Raw genomic sequence first — 23,933 nt, 5'->3', positions numbered from 1 at the left:
CGTGTCCCCTTACTGACTCTCCGCACCCCCCACTTTGCGCACCACTGGTCTAGCCTGTCCACATTATCTAAAGGTAGTGTTTGATGTAGGGCCTGGAGTAAACAGATTCTTGCTCTGACTAGTCCCAGCATTTCATTTGAATTATAAAACTGCTATCCTTCTAAAAGGATTACACCAGTGAACAATTACTAAATGCCAACACTGTATAAATCATCATTATGCATCTCAACTGTTGGTTTTTTATTCCTTTTAAAACCTACTAGATAAATAGCGGCACAGTAATTCAATTTTAATCCAAGGGTAGGCACAGCAAGTGCTGCATATGATACACTGACACATTAAACTTCAGTTCTGTGCTTACCGTGTAAGCCACTTACATTGAAAGACTTCCTGTTGGCTTCAATTGCCTAACTGAGTTTCAACTGCCTTAACATTGTTCCAGTGCTTCTCTGGTGAACTATTAGATCTTTCCATTGTTCTTGATTACTCGTCCCAAGGGCGTATAAAATAGCATTAAATGTCTGCGAAAGTTAGTCAGTGTGTAATTATATGCCCTGGAGCTTTGTAAAGCCGCACAGTGATCCCATAAAAAGAAAGGCTCTGTTGAATTAGCGTTACAGGCTGTTGTGAAGGGGCACTGGAAACACTGTATTTGGTCTTGAAATTGCTGCTTCCTTGCTATGCTGCCCTGTGTCATCTGTCTAACTCTGTAGATAGCGGCAGGAACAAGAGATGAATTCAGAGAGGGTCTGTCTTATATTTGCCTACCAACCTGTCAAGAAATTTTTACAACTAACCTACTGATTTATACCCAGTTTTTAGTCTACTATTCAGTATTTTCCCAGTACTATTTTCTGGGAAATACACAATATTTTAATTAAAATGCTTTTATTTTGACTCCGACATTGTACTAAGCAGCCCTACACTGTATCCTAGGATACAGCAGGTACGTTTAGATGTCAGAGGATCAAATAACATTCAAATGTTGCATGTGATTGGTCACATGCAACTGTACCTTTACATTTAAAGGACAGCTGCATCCCTGTACTAACCACTATTTTCTTTAATCTGAGGTTGCAACCTGTGTCACCTGATCTGGGAGCTTTAAGGAACAAATGTCTGTGAGTGACCTAGTCTCCCTGTGAAATAAAAGCCACGTTGATTTAAATGTGAGTAACATATATCAAATAAGCTACAAAATAGTTTACAAATGATTTTAATAAAACACTGCAGTTCCCAAATGGTTCAACTTGTATTGGCATTATAATAACGTAAAATATAATTTACTAAAGCACATTGTTCAACAACTTTAACATCTGAAAGTTGTAACGTTACAAAAAAAAAAACAACCAAAAAAACCAAAAACAATTGTGCACCAATTTTTTTTTTTTAAACTCAGTATTTCCACAACTCAGTAAAGTGATCTCAGTAAATGATCTCAAGAATAAGTTTTACAGACATAGCAACAGAGCACCAAATCTATATATTAAAGGCGTGGGCTCCCAAGTGGCGCATCCAGTAAAGATGCTCCTGGCCTTGCAACACGTGCGTGCGTCTGGGCGGATATAGGATTCGGATTCGGGTCTCTGAATCCTAAATATTCAGCCGAATCTGAACCCTGCTCAAAAAGTAGGTATTCGGACCGAATTAGAAATCGAATCCTGGATTCAGTGCATCCCTAAAAGTTACAGCCTTCCCCTTAGGCAAAAAAAATAGCATGGTTTTCTTATAGACTGACAAGTTTTGACACCCTCTCAAGAATGCATGTGGTGTTATGCATATCAGTACTGTGTAGAATACATAGGCTTGAATATGGAGATTAGTCAGCCTCGTGAGACTTTTGCACCTCATCTGTCACTCAGCTGTTGTTTATTAATATTGTTACATGACAGTATTTCACATCCCTTCCAGTCATATATTCAGCTCAATGCATTTTTCTGCCGTACTACCTTACTTACTGTAATTTAAAGAGTATCAGATTTACAGTGAATCAATATAGGAATCTGTATACAGCAAAAGGCAAAAAAAAACTTCACCAAAATACCATACCTTAACACAAACCAACTGTTCCACCTGCTTTTACTGATCAATGTAAAAAAAATGTAACACAGCAATATTATAAAGAGCTTGCTTGTGACTTATCTAACCTTGAACAGCTGAGAGTAACACAGCTGCTATCACTTGTCTCTCAAAACAGCTGAATCCTAAAACATCTTTTCACGCAGCCTTCATTTAAAAAAAAAGAATGATTTTGAACCACAGAATGCCAGGTAGGCCCTGAAAGGGTTAATACAGGTTTGACTGTAGTGTGCAGTTCTGAAATGCCAATAAGTCACAATCTCCAAATACACACAAAAGGTACAGTGAGGAGCCTGCCTACCTCATAGAACATGTAAAAGGATAGCAGGGTTAATCCGATGTTATAGACCACAAGCACACCCCTGCAAGAAAATGGCTCCTTATTTTTCATGTATTTTGGTCCTATCCAGACAACGAAGAGGTACAGAAGTGTAAGGACAACGGTAGGGGAAAAGTTGTCAAGAAGAAACCACCCTCTAACCCTGGTATCTGAAAGACAGAGAAATAAATTCAATCAAAGTATATTATACAGAGGAGAACATTTCACAAAAACAGTTCAAGACTACACTGTGTTAGAAAATGGTATGTCATGTTAGAAAGGCAAGCAAAAGTGTGTAAGAAAGCAATTTTTAAAAATATATAAAGAACAGTCCATTATTGAATAATCTGAAGTGCTTTTAACATGAACCAAATTTAACATGGTTACACATTTCCATCTATTCAGAAATCATAGTGATCTTGTATTCGTGTTCAACCATGCACTCTAAATATTGTAGCTAAGCAACAAGTCAATCGTGTGCACAACATGTGTTACTGGCACTCCTAGAGCTGTTATTAAACAGAATGGACAAAGACAAATGTCTCAATTAACATATCTGCATATGAAAAATACTAACTAAACACAATGATACAGGCCACTGTTAAAAGGCCTGTACGTTAAATCATTATTGATGCAATTATACCCTTGTAATTCGCTGCAACCCATCTATTATTCTATACATTTATAAACAATGAAAACAACTGTTTGATGAAAGCAAGTTTTTAAAACTTGCTGGGTAAATATAGATCATAGTTAGGTATAACAAATACAACAATAATGTATGTATTTGAAAATTACACAATTAATTCAGAATTAATACATTACATAATAGAAAAACAAAACAATAAGTATCAGAATTTAAAAAAAAATTGACAACAGCAATAAATACTTAGATGTACGAACAAGAATATATCCCAAACATGAAACATGGGTTTGTGCTACACTATTACTAGGTTACTCATTATTGTCTACAGAAGTGTAGGCTAATTGATGAACTCCATGTTAGTTTAAGACTGCAGTACTAGCAGTGTTTGCGCTACACTGCGCCATTGCGCCAATGCCCCCCCTGAAATAAAAAATGTCCCGCTGAATTTCTCTTAACGCGCCCGTGTGTCCCCCTCCCCAGACGCAATACCAATAACAAGTATTATAAATCACATATGAGAAATCAGCCAATCACAGAGCAGCATTTCCAAACATTCCTATACCTCTTATCTTCTGTATGTCATCCCGTGAATAGAATTTTCGGTATTTCAAAAATAAAACGCTCTAAATAAAAACATAGCAAAATGGAAAATCCTGTTATTAACTTAGACCTTTGATTTAAAGTGGACAGTAGCTTTTCCGAAGAAAATATGACAGAAATTGCAGAAATAGAAAATCAACTATTCAAATGAACCATATATGGAGCAAAATAATAGTCGTTTTCCCAACACTAAAACCTGAGGAGATTAGATTACTAGATAGAGTGGCAACCAAAAAAAACCACAAAATATCAACAAATATGGGCTGTTAAAATTTTAAAACATTTCTGTTTTGAGAAAGGCAAATCTGTAGACTTCGAAGTTCTGCTCAATGAAGAACTAGCAAAACTACTACTATTCAAATGTATTATATTTATGCTTAAAAATACTGTGAAATTCATCTGTTGTAAATGTATCTGTTTGCTATACCATATGTTTGGAGATATGGAGTGACAGATCAAGTGATTGGGACAAATGTGTGCTGCGTGCAGTTTAAATGTTACTATTATTATTATTATTATTATTATTATTATTATTATTATTATTATTATTATTATTATTATTATTATTTATTTCTTAGCAGACACCCTTATCCAGGGTGACTTACAATCGTAAGCAAATACATTTCAAGTGTTACAATACAAGTAATACAATATACTATAATAATACTATAATTACTACAAAGTGCAGTAAATTTGTGAAATGAAAAACACATCATTGATTAAAAAAAAAAAGTAGCCTGCGGTTTTTCAACACTTTTACTTTGATATGTTCTACAAAAACGTGCAAGATTGTAAATAAGACGAGTAATGTACATCAATATAATGCAATGTAAATGTATTTTTTTAGGTTATAGTGTTTTTTTTTTAATATTTTCAATTAGCATTTTTTTTTCTTTCTAATGTTACTTCACATATTAACCATGGAGAAATTGCTGAATTTGACTGCGTGGTAAGTTGTATTGTTTAAAACAAACAAACAAACAAACAAAAAAACCTTAATATTTTTTTATTTTATTTATTGTATTTCATTTTTTTATTGTTTTTTTTTTTTGTAATGTTATTTGGCTAAAGTTTTATAGTATTGAGATGATTAAGAACTTACCAGTCAAGACAATGGCATTTAAATACTACTGCATTAAACTGTATCAGGGGTTGTTGGTAATGTGGTTTCTTTACTGTTAATCATTAAGTGATGACAGGAGCAAAAAATGGAGTGGCCACAAAAATTGAGTAAGATTAACCCTACCTGGAAAACACACATTGCATCCCTCATTGACTGGAACCAGTCACAAGTCAGGCAGCAAACAATGTCACCTACATGCAAAAGTTCCAGGAAATGATCACATCCTTGTATTACTACATGAAGCATTCTGCTGTTCATGTGGCCAAACTGCAGGAAATGCAGGAAGTCTTAGATGCCACTCTTTTGAAAATCAAGACAGTACATGATGTTCGCTGGTTTTCATTCTATGCAGCTTTAGAAGCAGTGTATAGATGCTGGGAACCTCCTGCTGTGATGTTAGAGCAGTAGAAAGACCCAAAAGGCAATGGCATAAATATCGCATCATTTGAGTTTTTACCTGTGCTGTCCACGGCTCATGAATGTTATTCCCATTCTGACACAATTAAATATGATTTTCCAGAAGACGGATTTAGATTTGACAGTTGTGAATCCAGCTTTAGAAGCAGCCAGAAGTCAGTTAGACTGCTTACTGAGGGAAGATGGGCCCCACTAGCCCAAGTTTCTCAGAGAAGCAGGAAAATCCATGCAACAGTACAAAAGGGGTAAACATCTCTGACACTCCAATACAGAGAAAAAATGCAAGCACAGGCAAAACAAATTTTATTCAGAACATCCTGGAGCAGCTAGACAGATTCCCTAAATCTGCAACAGATCTACTTGCTGCCTTTGCAGTACTTGGTTTAGGGGCGGAGATGACAAGGTTGAGCTGCTAATACAGAAGTATGGGGAAGGTACAGTCACATGACATAATCAATGCACAGCACTATGTGCATGGCGAATAGTATACGTAGGCACACAGCAGAGCTGTACAGTTTTGTTAACGTGATTTTTTTTGTATGAAATACAAATAATAATTATTAAATAATTTATTTTTATTTCTAAAGAATATTGTAAAAATCGCTGTACTGGGCTAATTTCACGATTTCCGCGAAAGCAGACCATGAAATCGCAATTTATTAGTGGGGCTAATGGTGTCTACCAATCAAGAGGTACAGCTGTTTTAGTAATTTCATCAACTTCTTTCAGTAGGCTACTTCCCACTGTTGAATTAACTGTCATAGAACTTTGCGAAATTTCAAATTCTAGCACATTCTAAGCATGAGACAATTAGTAAACAATGTGACTTTTGACACAAATAAGCTACTTTGACCACTTTCCCAATAAAGCAAGCCCCACAACTTTACTTGTAAAGTTACCATCTAGTTTTATTTTAATGTTTTTACCAATAAAATTTCAAAAGACATTCTAACTGACTACATATACTAAAACATGACTTTGGTTTTATAGTTTTATGTTTTGTTCTTCAGAAACAAAAGGTCAATAAACTCTGTTGGCATGTTTAAAACAAACAAAAATAAGAAACGGTGGCTGGTTCTGAATCATCAAATATTGACCCCCTCACTGAAGAAAATGTCCCCCTAAAATTTTGGGAGGGGGCCACATTGACCCTCAATCTGTAAGTCCTGAAGCAAACACTGTACTAGTATTACCGTATTTAACAGTAACATCCTAGGACCATATATGGATTTAGATGAGAAACAGGGAATTTCATCACTAAGCCCTGAATTATATGTGAAGCATGGGCAGCAGTTGATAAAAACATTCCTAACTTAAGATCTCAATGGTGCTCTGTTAACAGCAGCAAGGCAGCCAAGTGAAGAATAGCATCTACCTCCATCTGTAGTTAGCCGGACAAGACCCTTTCTGTATTTTCCCCCCAATTATATTCTCACACTTGTGACAAGATGATAAGATTGCGAAATGAAAATAACTATCCCTAAGAGAAAGTGTTTTTTCAGTGCTATACAACATTCTGTGATTAAACGTGCCATGAATTTAAAGCATGTACTGACAACTTCTACTTTTACTACTATATAGATATGTGTCTGGGAGTTTTATATTATTATTTATATTAATTACATAATTTAAAACAAATGATTTTGATCATTAAACCACCAATCAGTCCACTAAAGTAATGAAATACCTGTGTGAGCACCTGACAACATTTAACACAATACAAGAACAGGTGCAACTACCACCTGTCATGAGAGCTTTAAAATCAGTTTCTGAACTCACCTCTTGGACCCATCCAAGAATCTATATAAGCATTGGTTGCTTGGTTTAATGCCTCCATTTTATACCTATAAAAACAAAAAACACAAAAAATAAACATTAGTTACAGCAAGCACTCATGTTACAGTTTTTATCATGCAGCATTGTCTTGGTTGGGATGGGCATCATTGTCTATTTACACAAAGTATAATGACAATTACAATTTCTTCAAGGCTGTCTGTGACGGGGTACACCCTGCCCCTGTGTGTATTGTATTATTTGTTGTATTATTATTTAAAATGTATGGTTTAATGTGTTAACTGTTTTATTGTTATTATTGTTTGGCAGCCTGGATGGGTTTAAAATGCCCAATCCAGATAAATTTGTGAGAATGCGTGGTCAACAGTGAGTGCTTACTGACAAACTGACAGTTGACCACGTGTATGATAAAACATGTGCCGAATGTGGTCGAGGGATAAACTAGGTAATTGATAGAAAGGTTAACCCCTCGGCCACAATATAAAAACCTGCAGCTTTGGCTGAAATTGGTTGAGCATGTTCAGAGGCGGAACGACAGACAGAAACTTAGTCGCGAGATAAAGAAACAAATAGAAAACAATTGCTACCCGTGCTGGTTTTATACCAGCATGATACATGCTTGTTTCGTGTGTTAGTCTGTCTGTTTTGGCCACTGTTTATTTTGTTCCTGTGTCTCTTCCTGATTAGAAACAGCTTGCCAGTGACATCATCCTTTCACACAGTCATTCCCCTAAATTCAAGTGACTCTGGGGTCTAGATCACATTGCATCCACCCCCAGTTGTGCACCGACAAGTAAGTTTGGCTCTGTGATGCGCTGACGGCTGTTTGGCAGGTTGTAGTTATATTGCCTAACAGTAATGCAAGTGGAATGTAGCAGACACCTTTTGCCAGCACTATTGGTAAATTGATGGTGTGATATTCTTATAATATTTCTGCACTGTGATGAAAACACTCTGCAAGTGTGTACTACAGTATCTGTAAGTGCTGTGTACTTTTTTTCTTTAAGCATTATTAACAGTATCTGTTTATAAGTACATTTTATATACTTTTTTCAGTCAGTTTCTCAGTAGGTGGTCTGTGATTAATGTTGCATGTGAAAAAGGGTCTGTCAACAAAAAAAGTTTGAGAACCCCTGCCTTAGTGTACACTCTGGAATTCATATAGGACTCTTGAACTAATGTGCATCGGTGTAATGGAATTGCCTCATTTGACACTGACGGCATCTCTCATCTTCCCACCATGCTACAATCCTAGCAGGACACAGTACTTGTTACAGTTGTTCTATTACCAAGTGCGTAGCTTTAAAATTATTTGCTCTTTTTGAGCTTACTTTGCTATATTTTTTGTTCAGTCAAGTCAGAAGCAGAACTTCAAAGGATGCACGCCTCGGTCTCTCATGCTCTTCTTTATAATTGAACTCAGATTTGAGTTCTGAATTATTATAAATCAGAAAACATGTCGAGATACTGTGAGGAACTATTAGGAATAATATAATTTTATCGAACTCATGAGTTTCCTTGGAAACAGATTTTTTTTTTTTTTTTACCCTTAGTTGGTGGCTTTAAGCACCAACCTATTACAGTATACGATACGTTTAAACACTCAGCAATATTAGGAAACATGGTTATAAAATTAGACAAAGTTTATATTAGAAATATATTGTAATGTTTTCTATGCTATGATATTGGACACATTTTATAAAGTAACATGGACTCCTGTGTAGTAGCTGTTTTTCAAGTAAAATGCATACATAATGTATTTGTACAATTTTAGACACCAGTATATTTCACAGACACTGTACAGATAGACTACTGTTTGTACATTTGAATGAGGCAGGCACATAAAGCAATTGAAATAATACACTATTATACTGTAGCAATTCTTATCATCTGGATAATAGGGTTGGAACAATAATCACGATAATTTCTTTGCAGCAATAATTTTACCCAATGAAGCAGCACTGAACTGTCTGTCTGCTGCATCAAACATGATCTGTGTGAGCTCTGTGTACATTGGGAAGTTATGTATTGATTTTAAACAATATGCTTTTAACTACGTCATGGTTTCATTGTGAGAATAAGTTGTACACTAACAAAGCATGACTGGTGTTCTAACATAAAAACACAAATATTGTTTGTAAAATAATAAATAGTAAATTCCACTAATTGAACTCAAATTCAATTCCCTCTCCACATCCATTTTTTTTTAAAAATCAAATCTAGTCAATTCTAATTCCAGCCATGTATACATTCAATTCCCTTACAGTTTTGTCATTCCAAATCCAATTCTACCTGTAGTCCATGAAATTTTATAATTTTGCATTAAAAGATAAGGGACGCTCACAATATACATTTTTTTATTGCCACTTGACAGCAATAATGATAATTTACATTTATTACAGTACAATGTGCATGTACACATCCAAGAAATACAAAAGAAAATAAACCAGACAAACGTTGTACTGTAGTATGTATTGCCTGAGTTACACATACAGCAATAAATATTACCATCACTTATCAATTCTGTTACACCTGATCATCATAAGCGCTTCAAATTTTGCATCACTTAGGTTGCACCGCTCAGGCCTGAAAACTCTGCCTGCCACACTAGAGAGTCTTTCTTCAGGTGCAGATGAAGCAGGTATGGCTAGATGCTTGCAGGCTAGTTGGGCTAAATGAGGGAACTCCATCTATTTTCCTTTCCAATAAGCCAGAAGATCAGAATCTTCTGGCAGACAGAGTTGGCTCTGGTAGTTTGGAGATTTCAGAAGAGGCATCTGTGGTGGAGATATTGCTGCAGATTTCAGTGGAGTGGTTGGTCATATATGAAGAGTTTGATGCGTGTCTTTGGTGGATGGGATGCATCCATATCAGCAACTCTTGGTAGCAGGGAGGTGACCTTGTTAGTCAGCAGTTCCTTCATGCTGTGCACTTCTTCATCCTTGCACCAGTCCAATTTGAAACAAATATCCAGACTTGCAGCCACCGTGAAACCCTGCCTCTCCTCAAACTTTGCAAGGCATGTCTCCAAGGATAACTGCATGGTCACCACCATCTTGTTGTTATAGGTTTCAGTGATGTGTGCTATTGAATGACTTAAAAATCGGACACGTGCGATGATATAGCTGGCAGCGATTACCTGGTGTCCCTGGACCTTCTCAGTGACCTCCAGTATTTCAGAGTTCCCCAATGACTTTCACTTAGTACGGTGTGAGCTTGCATGGAGCAGGAATCTCTGATAGGACCTCTGCATCTTCAGCTGGCTATTCCACCTTGTGGCATTTGAAATTTGCATTTTGTAGTGTCCCTCCAGTAACTGTTGCTTTGGTGGATTTATGGAAATTAAATACTATTCTGGACACCTTTGCCATCACCTGTCTTAGTGCCAGCCTCCTCCAGTGCATCACGAACAACCAGCTGTAGAGTGTGAGCAAATATGGTGAATGCCTTTACCATGTTGGCAGCATTGTCAGTCACTATGCCTGAAACTTTGTCAGCCATGTTGTAGACTTAATAGTCTCCTCATATGTGATGCCATAAAAGGACCTCATCTCTACTTAAACCACACATCTATGGTGAGGTAGATGTTCTGGACTTGCTGCATTTGACGCCTCAGTTGATCTTGAACACCGGAGATGCGTTGAGGAAGTAGCTTCTGGCTGAGGTGTTTCCTGCTGGGCACGGTGAAGCATGGTTCAGCTGTGCCAAGGATGTCGCGAAAGGCTGTGCTCTCAACAGATGAGATCATTAGCAATGAAGCTAACAAATGTTGTTGGTAAGTTTCACTTTGCGAGGATCTGTGGCCTCCCACTTCTTAGAGCCTGAAGTCTGGCCAGATTGATCAATAAACTCTCCAAGGATGTCAGGCTGCTTTCTCTGAAAATGCACAGAACAAAAAAAAAAAAAAAAAAACCACCACATTATGTATTGTTGTTCGATGTAACACATTGAACAACAAATCTAGCAAAATAAGCAGTATTCAATTACCAGGTGAAGCTCAGCATTTAATCATCACCTTACAATAATGAACCCTAGATTCAAGATGGAATATCTAATTCTCTGTATTTAATCCGACAAGATAGGGTAGGATATAAATGACAATACTAAATCATTCAGCAAGACCTGCTTAGTATACAGGCACCATAATGTATGATGCTTGCATCCTATGCAAAAAAATGTAATCAGGTAAGAGCTACCCATTGAAATACAGTAGTTTTAGTGAACCTCTATTAGTTCATCAATTATATAACCACAAATCTTTTACACAAATGTGCACTAAATATCTTCTACCTGCATCATAAAATTCACTAAGCATTACCTAAAAATTTAGACATGCAAGATATGGATTGTCACATAATATACTTACGTTGAGGTGCCTTATGAAGTTGGAAGTAGCTTTTTTTTCCAATCCAGGTCCAAAACCCAAGCAAGCCTTCAAGAACTCTCCAACACAGCCAACTACTCGCCAAAGCCTAGCACTCCCAGTCGCCCTCCTTGCCTTTCCAAACATGTACTCAACAAAGAGTGAGTGTAAGGCTGGGTCTTAAATAGAGCTGTAGGGCAGCTTAGCGCGGTCCAATTAATTGAGAACAGGAGTTAACATTCACATCACAATTGTCATACTAATAGACTCACTTGTAAATATGACAACAAGCAATTTATCAATAGAAGTGGCTTCTAGTGATCTCAGGCTCCTCTTCCTTCTGGAAACTTAAGCTGTAATCAGCTGATCAGTCATGACACCTGTTGTTGTGATTGTGTGAATTACATACAGGTGTGTTGACTACTGAACCAGGCTACACCGGGAATACTATTCCTCAGTTTTTTTTTAAAGCAATTCATTGCAATAGTTTTGTGCAAAAATGGGTGTTGTTCAGTGGAATTTAAATGGAATTGATAATTCCCATTCAATTCCAATTCCAAAGCTTTGAGATTTTTCTCAGTTCCAATTCATTACCAGTTCCACACTTGATCATACTTGAATTGGAATTGACCTCTGAATTTCAATTCAATTCGGAATTGACCCCAACCCTGATATGCACCGCATGGGGAGAAATAAGTGGGTGCTCTGAACCCTCGTATATATATCTGTTCCCATGGCACTGCTATTGTAAAAAAAAGGGTAGTTGCATAAATAGAAGAGGCCTATTTCTTTTGTTGCACAAATGTAACCTGATGTTTCACATCTATTCCACAGGACTGCCAACATTTTCTGAATGAGGATACAGTTGAGTTTGACTTCTGTCTTTTAATTAGATACCTCCCAAGAGCTGTTTGGTTAACATTACAAAACTCACTGGAACAATGTAAACTTTATCTGAAGATCATGTTGTTTTTTGTGTTTGTTATTTTACATAGCTCTAGGTGAGAAGTAGTAGCATTAGGGTATTGAATAATAACAGGAGTTAGCAACAACAACAAAAAAAGCCATGTAGAACAATTATATTATTGTTCTAACACCCATTAAAACAAGACTTTTGTATGAGTAGATCTTTTGTATTTGAAATAATACCCAACAGAGAAAAAAACTAGAAATGGGAGTTTTTTGGGACAAAAACAAAGGACCCCAGAGGCATCAGTGAAGGGAATGTCATATCTAGTCAAATGGTTTTAAAGATAAAGTAAAATGGAAGAAAAATATGTATCATTAATACTGTACATCTATAGTTCATTGCAGTGTGTCAGTGAAAAGCCAGAGGTTCAAACAATGTAGCAGTGAAGAGGTTAATTGTACTAGACAACACTGGCAGTCGAACATAACATAAAGAAGCAACAGAAGCAACACAGTTGTTTAGGCTATATTAAATGTGTGACATGGTTCTGTTTTTTTTTTTTTCTTTTTGCAATTACATTCAATTTACGTTTTTTTTTTAAAATCCTGCGTCAAAATGTTTATGTCAATGTTTTACAGTGAGCTAGCGTTTTTTGTTTTTTTTAATATTTGTGTTTTTATATTAGAAAACCATTCATGCTTTGCCAGTGTACACATTATTATCACAATGAAACCATGATGTAAAGTTAAAAGCATATTGTTTAAAATCAATACTTAACTTCCCAATGTTCGCAGTGCTCACACAGATCATGTTTTAAGCCTCACACAGGTCATGTTCAGTGTTGCTTACTGCTTAATGCATAGCCACTTCCTGCTTCATTGGGTCACGGGCAATAATTATGATTATCGATAATAATATTTTCAACACAATAAAATTATCGCTGCAAAATAAAAATATCGGGATTATCGATATTATCAATTATTCCAACCCTACATGTTAGGTTAGAGGTCAATGTCATTGTCTCTGTGTATTTATCATGGAGGGTTTATAGAACCTTGCAAATATAAAGTCACTAACTCAAACTGTTTCTAAAATAAGTGTCATGAAAGGGTTATTTTTTGTATGATACCCAAAGTCAAACTTGACCGACAGATTCACAGCATATAGCTGTGTACACTGTACAAAGCCAATTTCTCAAAGCGTTTGGTCTTTACCATTTGCAAAGCAAAAAAATCTAATTTGTCAACTTTAGGTCACAGGTCAAAGTGAAGGATTAACTCTCACTGTCAAGTTCAGCAGTGTGGTCACCAAAGCATTTTTGGGTTAGGGGTGGGATGGGGGTTTGTCTTTAAATAACTTATATGAAAAAAGATACATAGAGTAGTCTGACTATACTGAATGCATAATGTTTCATCTCAAGAGTTGCTACCTTGCATTAGTAACAATGAAGACAGTTTAACAATCCTAGGGTGATGTAGTTAAGTCGACCAGTTGTTATTTTTGGCTCATAGATATAAAACTTATTGGATTACACAGTAGTCTACAAACTGCACTGCCTGTTATTTAAAACATACTTTCTAATTTATTTAAATAAGGAATAGTCACGTGACACAATACTGGCCAGAATATATCTGTTTTTATGTGTTGTAAAAGAAAGATCATATTTATTAATCAGAAAAAAAAGAAAAAAAAATCTAGTACAGTGCAATAGTACCAGTAAGCGCAAAAACCTATTTAACTTGGTTTTATATAACTTATTCAAGTTATTAATTTACAATGTCAAAATATACAGCCTAATTTTACTGTTCTGTTGTAAAACAATGTATCTCACATAATTGAGTGCATTGGTTATGATGTGTGAAAAAAGCTGTCAGTGACAACCAGTTATCAGATTTGTCAGAACTTTAGATTTGAAATATGTATACCGTGATTAGCTGGAACATAAACTCATGTGCAGGACCAAATGTCAACGATAACACTACTCTAAATGCAACTTACATTTGCAATGTTCACAAATATCTCGAAAAGATAATGCTGAAAAGATAATGGTGTTTTCTGGTGTTTATGGCTATATACCAATTTATTTCTTTTTTCTTTGCAGGATATTTTATCGTTTTTTATCAGTTAAAACCAAAATTCAGAAGCCCTAATTATAATGTACTATTTAAAAATAGCTATATTGCACATGTAGGCTACACTTTTCAACTGGTATATAATGATATTAGGTTATTAATAAATTCCAGATACTGAACATTATGAATCCCAGGACATGAGCATTACTGTGTGATTTACAGCATGTCGAATATTAAAACTACCAAAACTCTACACAAACGTCCTGTACTTTTCCTAGCATGCAGCATCTGCTGTATTATTAACCCATTAGGTACGTAATTAATTTATTTGAAAAAATCAGAACATAAGCTGCATTTATGTCATTTCATACATTACATTTAGACTTAACGTTTGCGGTTAACAAAATTTGAGTAAGTTATCATAACAATATAGTTAAAGAGAAAATGTATGTCAGTAAATGCCAGTAAAATGCTTCAAAAAATTATAAAGTAGCCTGTCTTCAAATGAGGACAATGACACTTAATGCCTGGGTTAATATACAGTGCCTTGCAAAAGTATTCAGACCCCTGACAAATTCTCTCATATTACTGAATTACAAATGGTACATTGAAATTGTGTTCTGTTTGATATTTTATTTTAAAACTCTGGTGACATTGGTTTTATGTTGGGAAATATTTTTAAGAAAAATAAAAAACAGAAATATCTTGCTTGCATAAGTATTCAACCCCTGTGCTGTGGAAGCTCCCAGTTTACACAGATGAAAAAAATTGCCCTAACGAGGACACAATTAACTTACCATTGGCCTCCACCTGTGAACCATTAAAGTTGCTGTCACATTTTCTGGATAAAAACCACACTGTTGAAGGATCATTGGTCAGGCTGTGAATCTGAAGAAACTTTTGCAAGGTACTGTGTATATATGTATATATATATACAGTACTGTGCAAAAGTTTTAGACAGGTGTGAAAAAATGCTGTAAAGTAAGAATGCTTTCAAAAATAGACATGTTAATAGATTACATTTATCAATTAACTAAATGCAAAGTGAGTGAACAGAAGAAAAATCTAAATCAAATCCATATTTGGTGTGACCACCCTTTCCCTTCAAAACAGCATCAATTTTTCTAGGTACACTTGCACAAAGTCAGGGATTTTGTAGGCATATAGTCAGGTGTATGATTAAACAATTATACCAAACAGGTGCTAATGATCATCAATTCAATATGTAGGTTGAAACACAATCATTAACTGAAACAGAAACAGCTGTGTAGGAGGAATAAAACTGGGTGAGGAACAGCCAAACTCAGCTAACAAGGTGAGGTTGCTGAAGACAGTTTACTGTCAAAAGTCATACACCATGGCAAGACTGAGCACAGCAACAAGACACAAGGTAGTTATACTGCATCAGCAAGGTCTCTCCCAGGCAGACATTTCAAGGCAGACAGGGGTTTCCAGATGTGCTATCCAAGCTCTTTTGAAGAAGCACAAAGAAACGGGCAACGTTGAGGACCGTAGACGCAGTGGTCGGCCAAGGAAACTTACTGCAGCAGATGAAAGACACATCATGCTTACTTCCCTTCGCAATCGGAAGATGTCCAGCAGTGCCATCAGCTCAGAATTGGCAGAAAACAGTGGGACCCTGGTACACCCATCTACTGTCCGGAGAAGTCTGGTCAGAAGTGGCCTTCATGGAAGACTTGCAGCCAAAAAGCCATACCTCCGACGTGGGAACAAGGCCAAGCGACTCAACTATGCACGAAAACACAGGAACTGGGGTGCAGAAAAATGGCAGCAGGGGTTCTGGACTGATGAGTCAAAATTTTAAATATCTGGCTATCGCAGAAGGCAGTTTGTTCGCCAAAGGGCTGGAGAGCGGTACACGAATGAGTGTCTGCAGGCAAGTTTGGGGCTGCATTTCTGCAAATGGAGTTGGGGATTTGGTCAGAATGAATGGTCTCCTCAATGCTGAGAAGTACAGGCAGATACTTATCCATCATGCAATACCATCAGGGAGGCATCTGATTGGCCCCAAATTTATTCTGCAGCATGACAATGACCCCAAACATACAGCGAAAGTCATTAAGAACTATCTTCAGCGTAAAGAAGAACAAGGAGTCCTGGAAGTGATGGTATGGCCCCCACAGAGCCCTGATCTCAACATCATCGAGTCTGTCTGGGATTACATGAAGAGAGAGTAGCAACTGAGGCTGCCTAAATCCACAGAAGAACTGTGGTTAGTTCGCCAAGATGTTTGGGCCAACCTACCTGCCGAGTTCCTTCAAAAACTGTGTGCAAGTGTACCTAGAAGAATTGATGCTGTTTTGAAGGGAAAGGGTGGTCGCATCAAATATTGATTTGATGTAGATTTTTCTTCTGTTCACTCACTTTGCATTTTGTTAATTGATAAATATAAACTATTAACATGTCTATTTTTGAAAGCATTCTTACTTTACAGCATTTTTTCACACCTGCCTAAAACTTTTGCAGAGTACTGTATATACACACACACACACACACACTAATAACTGTTTGTGGTGAGCTGTGTTGAAAGGGCTGGCCACTCTCTACTGCATCCTTGCATAATTCATATCTATCAATTACGAGGCGCAGTTTCAGACAAGTCTGTCAAATACGGCGAGAGAAGCGTCATGTTTCGGAGCACAAGGAATCAGTTTGCGCCGCAAATGGTCATGGTTGGCAGGGAGGGGTCAGGTTATTCGGCACGAAGGCTCCTGTTTTGGTGAGGGAGGGGTCAGGTTATGCTGCGCGAAGGGCCATGATTGCGGCGCAAAGGACTGTGGGATATATAGAGCTGATGTTTCTATTGAGTCAATGGAGTCGTGTCATATTTAACTATGTGAAAAAAAAAAACAAATGCATCACACTTTTTAAGTACATTTCACTTGTGCCCAAGGTCTCTTGTAGAAAACAGCAACATTACCAACTATTATGAAAAATGCTATTTTCTGAGCAGTCTCATACTGTGGCACAGCATTCGGAAGAGTAAAGCTGAGGAGACTTTTGAAGCAATAACACTGATTATGTTAATATTGGTTATGTTCTTTATTAATTTGTAAAATCAACATTTTTAAAAAGTTTTTCATGAATACAGTGAGTAACCACACACCATGTGGGGATGCATGATTCAATGACTTGCTTTGTCACAGCAGATATACTGTTATGTGTATTGTTAATATTTTGTTATGTATTCCCAAAGTTACTAATGCTACCAAAATGTTACATATTTGTATTTGTAAGCATACGTCACAATACGGGACTGTGCTCAGAAAATACCATTTTCATAATAATTACGTACCGTCATAATTTGTCAACGTGTCGTTTTCTTCAAGATGCACTTTTTTAACATAGCGAAATATGACACGGCTCCATTATCTCAATAGAAACAGCAAAATATGAGACAGCTCCATTGTCTCAATACAAACATTTCTTTTGAGCTGTATATATCCCATACTCCTTTGCGCCGCAACCTGATTCCTTGCGCGCCGAAACATGACCAATCACTTGCCGACGTATTTGACAGACTTTTGTCTGAAACGGCACCTCCTAGGGAATCCCCTGACGAGAGAGGTTAAAAACTCAACAATTGCCTGATATATTTCATGTGGTAATCAGTTCAGGCAGTTATCAGGCTGTCACAAAATCAGTAAATACAGACATTAAAATCAAATGATTGTTTTCAGATTTGACCACCCTAAGACATTTTTTTTTATAACTGGAAAAACAACATAAAAGCAAACTTTATTGAAATGTCTACACTTAGTACATATGCATAAAAATCTGCACGTCTGTGCCTTGCATACAGAATAGTCTGTCTGCAACTGCAATTGCGAGTACTGTCTGTAAACAAGTGCATGCTTGTCAAGCCTCAAGGTGTTTTGCAGCGAGAATGAAATTAGCCTGATCACTCCCTTTTACATTTCCGTCAAGAAACAATGGCAGCAAGAAAATATTAAACTATTTCAACACCTTTTGTGCATTTAAAAAACTATCAGATGAACGAATGACAAGCCTCACAAGACAAACAGAACAGTAACTTTGCATGCTATTCTTCTTCATCAACGTTTATTACACTGTAAATTGACAGATAGTTACCGGTTACTTACATTGCGCAAAACATTATTTTACTGATATGGTTAACTCTTTTGGAGTAATCGACTTTTAAAACGAATGTAGCCTACAGACTATAATAAAACAAATACCCAAGCTTCCCTATTCTAAAACGTATTTCTTCCTCCAGGCGCTGTGGAAGAAGGCGTTGACTGTATTCACTGCCATTAATTACACTGGCTGAACAGTTACAGTATATTATGCCTTAACATAAACGTATTAAAAGTAGGCTTACAAAAACGTAGCTATTATTTAAAAACGTAAATGAGAATAATTTCCACCGTAACAAATATCTTACCTTTGTTCCCTCTGTTAAACCGTGGATTCCCAGTTTCTACAGAAAATAAGAAAAGAGCTGCTGACTTGTTGCCTGTGGAAACAGAAACACATAACTCCCTGGCTCAGAGCCTAGAGCGTCAGTGCTTCTGACCGTGCCCAGATAGAGCTGTGCATAATGTGGACATGTGATTCTCTCTACAGTATTCCGACAACTACGTCACCTGTAGTACAATCAATATTAGAGCAAAACGAAACATAAAGGCATTGCTTGATTGAAAGCAAAGTGCATGACGTAATTTTTGCAAGGCTGCGACTAGCTTATCCACAGAGAAAAATAAATAAATTATAATTATCCCTCCAATATGAAATTAAAAATAAACATCATCCTGCTGCTAAAGGCTAGAGTCACCAGAACGTTGTGTGTTACTTCAACTTAATATTATTTGCCTTTTTTTTTAAAAAAAAAAAAAAACCGGCTCACTGTAAGCTAGTCGCTCAACTTTGAATGAAACGCCAACTAAACAAGTAATGTCTGTTTGTAATTGCCTTTTTTTTTGTTAAGGAGCATAGCATATGGACAGTGAAGCAGTGTTTGTTGTACATTATGCACTCATTCAGTTTTTGGTATAGCAAATTTGACAGATTAACCTCACCCCTAGATGAAAAGGGATCGTAACGGTTTAATAGGCTGATAATTGAACAGTTCCGCTATGTCGCCCCATTCATCTGGTGTCAGCGACGGCCAATCAGGACTTAGCGTGACAGTGAGAAAGGAGGCAGAGATCCCTCGCGTAGTGTTACAGGCAGATACTGTAATCAACATGCAGAAGTTTAAAAAAAGAAAAAAAAGAGGAAGGGGTTTCTTAAAGTGAGGTAGGGAGGCACTACATTAAAATGTAAAAAAAAACATAATTTAAAACTGCAACTAGTTTTATATAGTTTGTATATAATAATTGTTATGGTATGGGACAAGATTAGAGAGGTATGTATTTCCTGTAAAATCAACATGAAGAATCAGTATACCACATCAAAGTATGACTATATTTGGATGTTCCCCCAATCTGGGGAACAGATACCATTGAGAAACGTCACACCAGTAATAAAAACAGATATTTTTTAGGAATAAATTAGCATTGTGAATGACCTTGTCAGCATTCTATGGCATGCATTGATTTTTTTTTTTGACCAGCAGACAACGTAACAGGTTTTACAGTCATGTTTCTGTAGAGGTTGTGCACTGCTGACTGTATTGGTGTCGACTGTCCAACTACAAATATTGTATTGTATGATAATTCACATATAATTCAACAAAAAAAAATCATATTTAAGAATAATCCACAGTAAAATTAGCTGAGATTCGCTTCTTAGGAATATAATGTATTTTCAAATATTGTGGCAATGGCTGCAACTTTCCAAATTAAGTACTGTACTCTACATTAGCATTACATGAGGATACCTGGGATTAGTCAGAGGACTGAAAATGAAGGATGGTGAAGCAGTGACCTATATATCCACAGAAAAAGCCTGAACCATTTGAGATACTGCCACTCTCGTCTGTTGGGATCTGAACAGACAGCTGTAATCTCCTGCCCATTCAATAAGATGCTGAATAGTTAAATAATGAATGAGAACATTTTCCTCTTCTCATCTTCTTTTGTCCGTCGTTCCAGTCAGACCCCAATTACAGGTATTCAATCTAAATAAATGTATTTATTTGACCAGATCACAAATGTGATGTTTAAGCATGTCTTGGCAAGATGACAGCAGTTAATATAAATGTTACAGTTTTTAACATCCATGCAAAAAGACATGCAGTAATCCTACACACCTTTGTTTTAAGGAGCAATCACCATTAAAATGATCAAACCGCAGGGTTTAAGATACTGTTAATGTACTGCTTAAAGGATACTCCACAAGAGTTCACAGGTGTGAAAGACATTTCTAATAGAGCTTAGATATTTCCTGCACTCTGACTCTGACTTTCCAATCCTATATTAAAAGAGTAGAAACAATGGTGTGGGTCTCATTTAATTCTAATCAGGAACATCACAATTCCAAATCCATGCACTACAAATCACTAGAAGTGCAATAATACACTTGAAGAGAACCTGAGGTGAGGGCTGTATCAGTACGAAGCACACATTATTGCTTAAATATTGCCCCAGTAGGTCAGCAGGAATCTACATAGCAAAGTTTACATAACAGCATACACAGTATTTCTGGGTGCTTTCTTGTAGGGGGAGGGAGGTTTGGCACATCTTAGAGTATGTGTTTAACATGTTTAACCAGTTCAATTCATCATAAAGACCAGTCATGAATGCATCTAGCAGCACTGTCATAAATAGAAACAGATCAAAATGATGTCTGCTTTCTTCTGCTGATGTAACATCAAAAGGGCTAAACCTTTGTTCAGTCCCAAAGGTGGTGCTGATAGTTTTTAAATCGTTTTGAATAGTAGTTTTGCAGGAGTTAATAAAAGTAACAGTAATACTGTAGTTGGGTGTACAGTATGTGAAGTCTTTGCACATTAACTGAAGATTAAAAAGATACAAATAAAAAAAAACTTGAAGAAAATGTACAATATATAACTGAATACTGTGCACCAATGTAGTAAAATGAATAAGAAAGAAACAACTCGTAATAAATTCAATTTGTAGTGGCAAATGGTTCTATGGAAAGAGCTGTAAAGTGCTGTTGTGAAACAATAGTTCTGAAAAGGAACTTTGGGAGGATGATGAAGAAAAGTTGGTGGAGGCAATCAAAAATTGCAGTATTTTTGCTGTTAACATGTCTTAGGATGCATTTACTATCATTGATCATGAGTTTATCAAGTTGACTGTGGATGCACTACAGCATGTTTGCTTTACTGCACTTTGCAAACCTTTCTCTTGTTAATATATATGAAAGACATGTTAGATAGTTACGCTTAGCCTTTGCTATTTAAAGACTGTGCTTTTGAATAGACGTTACGCCCCATATTTTAAACCTGTCTCTTTAAGATCCTCTGCTGGTTTGGTATTCACAAGCAAGTGACAGAACTTTTGATGGCTAGAACTTCAGCATGGCTGAGCTTCCATGGCTACAACCAGAAGACCTGCCTCTTATCTCTTAACTAAACAATACAGAGATTTTTGCGGGTGAATTGAGCAAAAGTGTATATACTTTACAGAAAAAATAATCATAGTCTTTCTATGTGTTTACATTTTGGCTTTCTCCATCCCCTTATTATTCCCAGCATTTATATCTTGAGAACTAATCGTGCAATTGTGATGAGTTCTTAAGGGTGTCAGAATCGAGTGGACCTCTGAGACACTTCTAAACTAGCTTTGAAGCGTTACAAATACAAATACTACCTTAACTATGGTAACATTAGGTAGTACAAGATTAGTGCTAATTGGTGTCTGTGTAACCAGCCATGCATTGAAAAAAGGAGCATAAAATCACCTAGAAACATCCAATAGGTGGCATAGAGACAATTAAAATGCGATGTCAGCACTATTTACTCTTTCATGTAATACTTTGCATCCCTGTTCAGCACCTGGTTCATTGTACGAACTCCCTCATGTACTTTACTCTGTCACACCCATCTGTAAAGCTAGATGAAACCAGATGGTTTTATGCACAGAGTGCTGCATGTATATAGGGGTGGGGGGGAAGCACTCATGATCCACATTGTATAACTAATTACCATTTCAAGTTGTTCAAGTTGAGCCATTTAAAAGTGAAGCCTTTTTTTCTATTCGAAATTAAGAAGTTGGAAACAATTATTTGTGAACTGTTCAGAATTAGAGCCGGTGGGACAATTACGTGTGCCTCATGTTACACACATTTCCTGTGTTTCAAAATGAGCAGTTTATCACATTACTGAAATACAAATACAAGTACCTCCTATATATTTGCTAGTGTGCTAACATATAGCAATTGCTTGATAAAGTTATTATTATTATTATTATTATTATTATTATTATTATTATTATTATTATTATTATTATTTTAGAAAAGCTCCAACTTAAAATAAACATTGTGAAATACACCAGACACCTGGTCAGTTACCAGTACTGCTGAACAGAGAACTTCCTCTTGTTCCAGTTACTGTAGCCACTTACTTTCATGTGGTTAAAGAGAAAATGCTACTTCCTTTTTTTCTAATATAATCATTTACTTGGTTCCACAGACTCCTCCACAGATATGCATTCTTGATAATGCAGAGTGGCTTTAGCTATGCCATTTGAAGTGTGTTTGTCAAAGCTTACATCTTAATGCTAAAATGTTAAATACCTCTGTACTAAAATAACTTACTTCAGCTAATAGCCCCATCCAGTGGAGTAAAAAAAAAAAACCCAGCTACATCAATGATAAGAAAGGTGTCCTGTAAATGCTAATGCCTATTAGTTATGTTATAAAACAACTTAATCATTTAACATATGCATAGGTAGCCTATTATTGTTCACCTAAATCCTGTGCCTGCTGTAGAAGTGGCTGTCCTTACAAAGGTAACACGAAATTTGCCTGTCAGGACTCTCATTGGCTATCATATTATTGTTAATAAAACAATGAATAATCCTCTCCCGACACCGAAACCCTAACCTTAAGGTCAGTATCCTATACTGCAATCATTACACATCTAAAGTAGTTAATGTTTGGCAGTGAATAAGCATTTTTGATACTTTAAAAAAAAGGGACTGGAGGTGCTGACTTCCTCAGTTGTTCTGACAGGAACATTTCGTGGTACCTTTGTAATCACTGCATAGAAGTGTGTACCAGGAAGTGTGCAAAAGGTGAGGAATGCCCCCTGGTGGAACTGTGTGGTAAGTTAAAATCCAAAAAGAACTCTCTCCACTAATAGTGATTATTTTCAAAAACGCAGTACATTAATTTTGAGTACATTGTTGTACTTGAATTTACATTTATGTTCTTTTTAGCTCATCTGAGCAAAATGTGATTCGATTTGTCAGTTTTAGTGCTATATTGCCAGATCGTCACAGGAAATGACATCTCTCAATAAATGGCTTGTAAACATGAAGTTAAAAGCATGGGAAAATGTAATTTCTTCAGAATTGCCCCAAAAATGATATAAATTCAAATCAAATTTGAAATAGACACCTTTGGCTGATTCACAAAGGGACAGAATACAGATGGAACTAATGGAAGCCATAATCTGACATTGTAATGGATGGGTATTAAGAGCTCAGTTTCAACGTGT

General features: G+C 36.4%; 1 protein-coding gene across 2 annotated transcripts in view; it reads right to left on the bottom strand.

Annotated features, from left to right (window-relative positions):
• Positions 1-18,907, bottom strand: part of LOC117411440 (elongation of very long chain fatty acids protein 5) — a 33,069-nt gene extending 14,162 nt beyond the window's left edge. The window contains exons 1-3 of one of the 2 annotated variants that reach the window (XM_034018989.3): positions 18,750-18,907; positions 6,964-7,028; positions 2,381-2,568 (exon numbers count right to left, since the gene is read on the bottom strand). In XM_034018989.3, coding sequence (XP_033874880.1) covers positions 2,381-2,568; positions 6,964-7,021 — 246 coding nt within the window. In that variant the 5' untranslated portion in view covers positions 7,022-7,028; positions 18,750-18,907. Of the gene's footprint in view, positions 1-2,380; positions 2,569-6,963; positions 7,029-11,344; positions 11,621-18,749 lie in introns of those variants that run through there. The other variant, XM_059025036.1, reaches the window with a different exon arrangement.
• Positions 18,908-23,933: the final 5,026 nt, after the last annotated feature.

The sequence above is a fragment of the Acipenser ruthenus genome, chromosome 6, assembly GCF_902713425.1.
Source record: "Acipenser ruthenus chromosome 6, fAciRut3.2 maternal haplotype, whole genome shotgun sequence".
Classification (NCBI taxonomy): domain Eukaryota; kingdom Metazoa; phylum Chordata; class Actinopteri; order Acipenseriformes; family Acipenseridae; genus Acipenser; species Acipenser ruthenus.
This window is presented reverse-complemented; position numbering and strand designations above follow the sequence as displayed.